A 10308-nucleotide genomic window follows, 5' to 3' on the forward strand; every position below is an offset into this window, starting at 1 on the left:
ATGAATGGTATTTTGTAATCAATAATCAAATATTTATCAAACCGAAAATACAGGTGACATCCAGAAACAATTATTAATTAACAAAATATAATTATAGACTAAAAAATGATTCACTATTATATCAAGTCCAGGGAGTTCCCAATTTAACACAAAGTGACTTCTTACTAACATAGCAATACCGTTATATAAATATTTTTATTATAAAATAATTCTTATGCTTATGTTATTAAGGATCAAATTTGAATATGATATCTTATAAATACGTCAATTATATTTGCCGTTCTCGGGATATTATAAAATGTTCAAGTGGATTGCATTCATTAGCTTGAATCTCTTCGTTCGAGTAACAGTTACTATAATATCATTCAAAATGAACTTCGCCAAGATTTTCTTCTTCATATTCGCTTGCATAGTTTTGACTACAGTTTCCGGCGCTCCGAGTCCTAAATGGAAGCTCTTCAAAAGAATTGTAAGTACTGTTTTTATAAATTTACTTATTAATAAATTGACTTCTTTGTTGGTCTAGTGGTTAGATATAAGGCCACAAACCCGGAGATCCTGGGTTCAATTTTCAGTTCGGGCCAATAAAAACTTATTGAGTTTTTCTGTCAGTAAAGTAAAAATCAGTAGAAGTCAAGAGTCTGGAAGTTGGAAGTTTGTACACTCCCGTGCTTCGGAAAGCACGTAAAGCCGTTGGTCCTGCGCCTGAACTCTTTCCGCTCGTATCGGATTGCCTTCCCATCGGATTATAAAAGCTAGGCAAAAGAGAGTGCATCTGTGTTTGCGCACACACGTGTGCACTGTAATATTTTCGGCACAGTGGGCAAATTAATCTTTTTTGAGATTAGCCGCCGTGGCCGAAATCGGTCTGGAGGACATTATTATTATTTATTTATTACTTATTAATTATGATTGATCTCAAATAATGCCAAGGTGCCTTATGGATGATATAACTGAATCTTAATCGAATATAATCGCCGGTTCAAATCCGTTCAAGCAATACTGAGTTTTATGGTGTTTATAATATGGTGCGTTAACAATGATGAGTTAGTGAATTTTAATGTGATTAATTCATACGGTTTATTTGTAAACAGAAAAAAAGATTTTCAAACGATATATGCGTTACATATTTTTTATGTAATGGGAATACAAATTGAAATCACATTTGATCGCAACGCTTAAGTTGTATTTGTATTGTCAGTAATTTTTGATAAAATCCTTTCTAAGAATTCATTTATATTTTTTATTTTCAGGAAAAAATCGGTAGAAACGTTCGGAATGGTCTCATCAAGGCAGGCCCTGCGATTCAAGTTGTCGGCCAAGCCACTGCCATCGCCAAGGGATAAGCGACCTTATCGCTTGAGCCATGGCAACAAAAATAGCTCAATTCTTTTCTCTTCAAACCGTTTCATAAAATCTTCTAGTCGTAAGATTAAAATGTATTATTAAGTTACAATAAACATTATTTATTATTTTTATTTTGGATTTTATATTTTTTCCCTATTTTAATTTCAATCATAATATGATTTATTCGAGAGATTTATATGACTTTGAAATCGTCAACATAAGAACGAAAGTAACATAAAAACAAGATTAGAAAATAAATGCAAATAATACATTATGAGTACTATATAAAATATTCAAAAAATAACAACACTTTCTTTATAAATGGATGTATCCCTGACCGATATTATTAGTCTGGTCATTTGCACAGTTTATTGATAGAAAAACTAACGATATAGTTATGGATTTCTACATCGTATCGGAGCAATCGCGGCATGAGTACCTTAAATTTCACCTCAATTTTTCTCAAATGCTTACAATACTTTTCAAAACTTCTTACTGATGACAGCTTTCGGCAAACATTCCTTACTAATAGCAAATGTTTATTATATAAGGATTATTGACATTAAAGCCTTAAATATATACACATAATAATTAAAAAATAGCTACTATATAAATCGTGACCACGTGGAATCACAATTCCGATCCTCTGGCAAAAAAGGAACCAGTCCAACCAATTTTTGTTTTCGTATTCTCTTTTTAATCGTGTATCTTAATAATATATAAAACAATTGTTTATTTATTTCCGGTTTATTCTTATGTTTATTTTCCTTTCGTATCAACGAGTATAATATGCACATGACACACATACAAATATCCAACTTAAATATATATGACTTAAATACCACCTTTTTTTATAAAATAGGAGGACTGTCAAATTTGGCACTTGATGGTAAGTAAACTCAACCGCTCATAGACATTGGTCACATTGGCGTAAAATATTAATCATTCCTTATCTAGCCAATGCGCCACCAACTAAGATGTTATGTCCTTTAAATAGAATAATTCGAAATATCATCTCTAAGTTTGCATGCTGAAAAGAAACCTACACATACTCCATCATTTTCATCAGTTTTTCGGGACAGTGTCTTTCATATTATAGTATAAATGTATAGTATAATAATCTATATTATATATTATATAGAAAAAATATTTGTTTGTTTGCTTGTAATCGAAAATCTCTGAAACTACTGAAACGATTTTAATATTTCTTTCACCATTACAAGCTCCGGAAGTAACTTAAGATATTTTATTTCAGTAATTTCAGATAATTTATTTAATAATAACATTTTAGTGTTATCGTAGTCATGAGTTGAATTTCAAATGAAGTCGCGGAAAAAGGTTGTTTAGAAATATATATTAAAACTTGATATAATAGGGGTAAAGGTCACGATGCTATAATTGATCAGTCAACAATTGAATTGAACGAAGCTTATCTCGAATGCGCTCTCAGCTGACTGCCTTATCGCATTATAGTATTGTAATATCATAGAATAACTGATCATTGTTTTTATTATTATTAAGAATAGTATTATTAATTAGATGTATTCATTTTATTATATTATAAATTAATTAACTGACATGCTTAACATTAGTTGACTTATGTTTAGCAAGCGGGGAAATAAAAATGAATATATATTTTTTTCCGTTTCTGTCATCATTGACTTAGAATTTGAAAGAAGAAGACAGATCAATGTTTAACTAAGCATTCCCTAAAAATCAATATCTCGACCCACTCGACCCAAGCGTACGTAATCTTCATAATTTTTTTTTATTTCATATTAAAAATTAATTTAAAAAAAAAACACGAAATTTCAACAAATAGCGTCTACTACGTCAACAACGTATGAGAAACTAATGTTAACTTAAAGTCAATATTACTGATATTGATTTATTTACATAAATAAATAAATATGTTATATTGTTTGTTATTATATATATCTAATTTATTAATTTAAGAATACACTACGAGTACATACGGAGTCTGGAAGTTGGAAGTGTGTACACTCCCGTGCCTCGGTAAGCACTTAAAGCCGTAAAGCCTTTGGTCCTGCGCCTGAACTCTTTCCGGTCGTGTCGGATTGCCGTCCCATCGGATTATGAGAGTGAGGGGAGAGAGAGTGCACCTCTGTTTGCGCACACACTCAGTCACTATAATATCTCCTGCGCAGTTGACTAATCTCTTTTAAAATTGGCCGCCGTGGCCGAAATCGGTCTGGAGGACATTATTATTAAGATTACAATAATGTACATAGACCTAGTATGTCGGCTACTATGACATAATTCGCTTATTAATATATGTCTGATAAAAATGCATGGATTAAATAAATGCTGCTTCTCGTGCAGGAACTAAGTGTGTGTAATTTATACAAATCTGTATTAAAAAAGAGTAACTACTGATTTTCTTGTCGGTTCTTTTAGGCAGAATCCACATTCCGAACTGGTGGTAGCGCTTAACAATTCAGAAATGAATTAATTAACAATTAATAGTAAAAATAAATTCATTGATTAAAAATATTTCGATTTGATTATTAATTACCTGATAATGAAATATTATTATAGAAAAAAACTTAACTCCCAACAGACAAAATGACGATTCATTATTATGCTATTCTGTAAACTCATTTCATTACTCACTCGTGAAATTTTAAATTTAGATCGAGAGTAATAAATATAAAATCCAAAATAAAAATAATAAATATGGTTTATTGTAACTTAATAATACATTTTAATCTTACGACTAGAAGATTTTATGAAACGGTTTGAAGAGAAAAGAATTGGGCTATTTTTGTTGCTATGGTAAAAGCGATAAGGTCGCTTATCCCTTGGCGATGGCAGTGGCTTGGCCGACGACTTGAATCGCAGGGCCTGCCTTGATGAGACCATTCCGAACGTTTCTACCGATTTTTTCCTGAAAAAAAAAAAAGATTACTTGAAAAGGATTTTATCAAAAATCATAAGAACTTAAAACTAATATGTCTAGTCAAAAGAAATCAAAGCTTTATTGCGTCAAAAGCGTTTCGTTTAAACGTTACATACTCAAGCGTTGTGCTCAAATGTGATCTCGATTTGTAGAGTACATAAAAATATATACTCCAAAAAATATGTAACGAAAAGATCGTTTGGATTATTTTTCTTTTTACAAATAAACCGTAGGAATTAATCAAATTAAAATTCATTAACTAATCGCTATTAACACGTCATATAACATACATACGTCATATAACGTCAAACAACATATAATTTAGTATTACTTGACCGGATTTCAACCTGCGATTATAAGATCCAGTTATACCGTCAAGGCACCTTGGCATTATTTCAGATCAATCATATTAATAAGTAAATATATAACAAACAGTACTTACAATTCTTTTGAAGAGCTTCCATTTAGGACTCGGAGCGCCGGAAACTGTAGTCAAAACTATGCAAGCGAATATGAAGAAGAAAATCTTGGTGAAGTTCATTTTCAATGATATTACAGTAACTGTTACTCGAACGAAGAGATTCAAGCTTATGAATGCAATCCACTCGAACATTTTATAATATCCCGAGAACAACAAACATAGCTGCAGTGCTTACAAAATATCATAATCAACTTTGATCCTTAAGTAAATGAAAATAAGAGTGATTTTATAATTCAAGAATTTATATAACGGTTCCGCTATGTTAGTAAGAAGTCATTTCGTGTTAAATTGGGAACTCCCTGGACTTAATATAAAAGTGAATCACTCTGTTAGATTATTATTATATTATATTAATTAATAATTGATTTAGAATGTATGTTTTTTGGATATTACCTGCAGTGGATTAACCAACATCGAATGATAATTTAGTTTTACGTTTCTTATTTATGATTTGCTAAATATTTACTTATTGAATTATAAATACAACACAAACAAAGCACTCGGTATCGTAGTGGACTGCAGGCGAGCATTGTGTTGAAATGAGATTCTTCTCCTTAACTGCAGTACATTCCCAACTGTGGGATTATCACTTTATACAAGTCCGTTACCACCTACCTATTCGTCCGTTACCTATATCATATATTGTACTGTTAAACAATACTACTTAGTGTTGGGCGATGGTGGTAACTTGGTGGTAACCAGTGACCAATTGGCCAGTCTGCTTAATTAGGCAATTAATTAATTAAACACTTATTTAAAAATAATACTGCTATAACATTGGTTTTATCGTCGTTATTATTTAAAGTTATTATCGTTGAACATATTGAATTGTTATAAATATTTTTTATTAAAGAAAATTTGTCTTAATTGTTTATTTTAACGACGATGCTATTTGTTTGTAATGTCAAAGAGTTGCTAACCGCGCAGGACATATGGTGCAAAAGTGTGAACGCAAACTTAAGTGTATCTGTCCCTTCATTTCAATAATCCAATGGATCGGCAATCTGACACGACTGTAGCTAAGGGCACAGGGCCGACGGCTTTACATGCTTGCCGAAGCATAGATATAAATTAATTCAAATCAAAATATTTTTATTCAAATATACTTTTACAAGTACTTATGAATGTTCAAGCGCTATCACAATCGACTACAATTAAAATATTGTAAATATCCTGCTTGAAAATCAACAGGTACTAACTCAATTTTTATTTGTCGTCTATTATATATAATCTTGTATTGAGTAATATGCCTGATATAACTGAGCTTATTTATTTCTGTCTTAGTTTGAAACTATAAACTATTGTTGGGAAAATCAATACAAGTGGATTAACGTGAAGCACTGTAAAAGCATTTGTGGTTTAGGTTTGAGTTCATCAAAGATTCGAATCAGATATCCTGCGATGGCAGAAAACTTGGTCGTGTAGAACTTTACAGCGTTTGAGTTCTAGGAATCTGATATTTGCCGGCCTACATAGAATACAAAAGCATTAATTTCAATATATATTATGTGCCTTGACTATGAAATCTGCATCCCAGGAACATATTCTTACTATATATACTAAAACCTTTTTATAACATTTGACTACATGAACGAAGTAGCCGTTAATTTTAACGTTAAAGCTATTTATTTCAACCCGCGGCGCTCCCAAGCGGTTCTGGGTGATAAATCTTTTCCATGGAATTATTAACTTTCATAACTTTACTATAGGGAAATTCAAATATTTTATGTAATTATTTATTTTAATATAGCTAGCCGGACATAGTCGTCCTAGCTTTAATAAAAAAAATCTAAACTTTACGGGACGCCGGTAGAAAAAATTTATATGCAAAAAATCAAACAAATAAATATTGAGAAATAAAAATATGGAGTTTCATTACAGAACTATTTTTTTTTATTGTAACAATATATAGCAACGGAGAATATAAAATACGTTCCACGCAAACATAATGGAGTAGAAAGCGGCATAGAAGACGTATTGTCTTTAAAATCTTTTAATGTTTTGTTGATACATTTTGTAATATTTTACTCATTTTCTTTAGTTTATAAGACGGTTGATTCGAAGTCTAAGTCTAGAAAATAATCTTAGGTTAGCAGCTCGGAGTTAATCAAGTTGAGATTATTACACTCCCATGCTTCGAAAAACACTTAAAGCCGACCTGATCTTCAGTCGTCTCGGGTTGCTGTCTCATCGGATTTTGAGAGTTAGGGAATAGAGTGAGCTGTGTCCTTGATTAACTGCCTCAACCAATTGGGTCAAGTGGACTTCAATACTTAAAAATTGTTGGTTTAATCCGCCATCTTGGACACGACATCTTAGAATTCCTTTCAAGGAAATATATTTACGTACAATATTTTCTCAGAAAACGTTAATATCACATTTTATCAACTTGATTATGTTACTTAGCAGAAAATATTAATAATAAATCCCTTACATCATTTATGGATTAAGTCTAATTAGGTTCAATAATTGTTTATTTACACACATTTAATGTAGGAAAAACTAACTAACAACTAAAACCGCAACAAAGTACACAGTGCAACTGTTTTTAAGGAATTAGTAATACTCCTATTGAGCCCCCCCCCCTAATTAAGTGTACAGCTTTAGCTTGTGTTGTGTAGGATTAGGGACGCCAATAGTTTAATTGATGAGGAATGAATATGCGACTTTTACATTAGTAAGACATTATCGTATCAGTAGGCATTATCGATGCTTAAAATTGTATGTTTTAGTTGACAAACATTTACAGGCGCGGTGTGGTAGTCGCGTATGTTGTGACAGCAAACGGCATGATACTGTGTGTGCGTAGCGCGTGTACTTTGTTGAAATATATTATTATGATAATCAGAACGATATTTAATTTATTAATGAAACTCTGTTTAAATTTATTTCTTTGTTGGTTTTATTTAATTATAAATATCCAACAATTTCGATGATTCACATCCGCCGGACTTCACGAGACGAACACATTTTTTACTCAATCACGCTCGGTTTTTAGTGAAATTCGGTATATACATAAATCGATATAATATTTGCTATTTTGTGTTTGTTTGAACATACGATATTATTATTAAATCGAAATGTTTTTTGTATAGTGTATCAAAATGAACTAAGAGATAGTTCATATTGAGGCCTTTTTTTATATATGCCACCTGATGTTAAGTGGTCACCAACGCCCAAAGACCTTGTAAGAAACGTTAACCATCGCTTACATCGATAATGCGCCACCAACCCTGGGAACTAAGATGTTAGGTCCCTTGTGCCTTTAATTACACTGGCTCACTCACCCTTCAAATCGGAACACAACAATAACAAGTACTGCTGTTTTGCGGTAGAATATCTGATGAGTGGGTGGTACCTACCGAGACGAGCTTGCACAAAGCTCTACCACCAGTAACGCGAAAAGGCCAGTGGGCAGAGCTTCCATCAGATGATTTTAGAAAAAAAGCGGGTGCTCAATGTATACATTAACACAGGACTGGGAGAATTGACGCGGGAGTTATGAGTCCTATATCGAGGCTCGACAGTCGAGCAGTGAATGAATGTGGACTGAATATGAAAATGAAAATTAGGTATTTGGTCGTAGGGATTTCTGCAAGCTCATTCAATCAAGCAAACACATATTCATTACATATTCTACCGCCAAGAAACAATATTTAGTAGTATTGCATTCTGGTTTGAATGGTAAATGAGCCAGTATAGCTATAGACACAAGAGACATAACATGTTAGATTTTTTTTTTATAGAATAGGAAGGCGGACGAGCATATGGGCCACCTGATGGTAAGTGGTCACCAACGCTCTTAGACATTGGCATTGTAAGAAATGTCAACCATCGCTTACATATCCAATGCGCCACCAACCTTGGGAACTAAGATGTTATGTCCCTTGTTCCCGTAATTACACTGGCTCACTCACCTTTCAAACCGGAACACAACAATGCCAAGTACTGCTGTTTTGCGGTAGAATATCTGATGAGTGGGTGGTACCTACCCAGACGAGCTTGCACAAAGCCCTACCACCAGTACATACCACCAGTACAGATTCATTGTCTGGTGGCGCATTGGCAATGACATACATGGTTATTATTTCTTAAGTGCCATCGCCCGTGGGCGGTGAGGAGCACTTACAATCAAATAGCATATTTGCAACCTATTTTAAATATTAAAAAATATATACGTATAGGCGATACAACACAACACAACATTAAACACAAAAATTCAGAATCTATTCTACCAAGCATTTACATTAAGAATGAAGGCGTCCTCCAAATTTTACGTCTCTTAATATGTCTTCTGGTTTAAACATGTGTTATTGAGTCAGTCAGTTGGGCCTTTTAAATTATGGTATAATTAAAAACTGCCTCGTTGGTCTAGTGGCTTGATGTAAGGCCGCAGACCCGGAGGTCCTGGGTTCCATTCCCAGGTCGGGCCAATAAAACCTTATTGGGTTTTTCTGTGAGAAAATTCTTAGTAGCAGCCCGGAGTCTAGAAGTAGGAAGTGTGTACACCCCCCGAAATCATGAACCACCCGACTCTTTCCTGTCGTGTCGGGTTGCCGTCTCATCGGATTATGAGAGTTAGAAAATAGAGAGTGCACTTGTGTTTGCGCACACACTTATATAATATCTCCTGCGTAGTTTGCTAATCTCTCTTGAGATTGACCGCCTTGGCCGAAATCGGTTTGGAGGACATTATTATTATTATTAATTAATGTGGTGCACTATTGATTTTTGCGTCATCGATTTTATTACACGAAGTTTATCTTGAAAGCGCGTTCAGTTGACGGACCTCACTTCAGCTGACACAGGAGAAATAAAGAAGAATGGACGACGCTAACAATGAATTGACCACGATGTCATTGGTCGAAATTCCGAATATTGAATAAACTTAAACATTTATGTAACTATCATTATGGATTCTTATGAAAAAATAATATTTCATAAATGAATGTTTAAATTAAAATCTATCACAATTTTATTTTTAATTATAATCGTTGCGCAATAATTTGTGTAGAATGTTTGAGTCTATTATTTATTTAGAATAAACAAATTGTAATGTTATTTTTAAGAGACATTTACTCTTTAAAGTAAATATAAGTGAAAGTTAAAGTGATCTTTACATATATATACTTCTTGCATTTAATTTGTTTTTTATTTTATTCGCTAAACAACGTTTTATTTATAACTTAGGCCAAGTATATCTTTTCAGTTTTTTTTTTTAATTTTCAGTAAGTCTACTTGAATAAAGTATTTGATGTTAGATTTGTTTTTTTAAACTTTGTTTAGATTTTGTAAATATATTGCTTGATATTCTTACACAATTCTACAATATACTTAGTACTATAACATAATTAAGTTGTTATGTAGTTAAATAAGTATAATAGAATTATATATATATATATATATATATATATATATATAAATAAGTATAATATATATAATATTTTTATTTTTCATAAAACAAAGCGTGAACTGCGTAATGGCCATGTGGACTTCCATATAGGATTTGTTGATTTGATTAAAAACATTTACCTTATTTAACGTTACTTAGCGGCTGTTT

At 32.4% G+C, this 10308-nt stretch overlaps 1 protein-coding gene and 1 long non-coding RNA gene across 2 annotated transcripts; one reads left to right on the forward strand and one right to left on the reverse strand.

Annotated features, from left to right (window-relative positions):
- Positions 1 to 271: 271 nt before the first annotated feature.
- On the forward strand, positions 272 to 1478 carry LOC126778334 (uncharacterized). Its single transcript, XR_007670128.1, has 2 exons — positions 272 to 469; positions 1254 to 1478. It is a non-coding gene; the product is annotated as an uncharacterized LOC126778334 (long non-coding RNA).
- A 2552-nt stretch (positions 1479 to 4030) lies between these two features.
- LOC126778328 (cecropin-A-like) lies at positions 4031 to 4902 on the reverse strand. Its single transcript, XM_050501836.1, has 2 exons — positions 4710 to 4902; positions 4031 to 4255 (listed from the first exon to the last, which is right to left on the reverse strand). Exons 1-2 carry the CDS (start codon positions 4878 to 4880, stop codon positions 4163 to 4165), a joined length of 264 nt encoding a protein of 87 aa, XP_050357793.1. The 5' UTR covers positions 4881 to 4902; the 3' UTR covers positions 4031 to 4162.
- Positions 4903 to 10308: the final 5406 nt, after the last annotated feature.

The sequence above is a fragment of the Nymphalis io genome, chromosome 25, assembly GCF_905147045.1.
Source record: "Nymphalis io chromosome 25, ilAglIoxx1.1, whole genome shotgun sequence".
Lineage (NCBI taxonomy): Eukaryota > Metazoa > Arthropoda > Insecta > Lepidoptera > Nymphalidae > Nymphalis > Nymphalis io.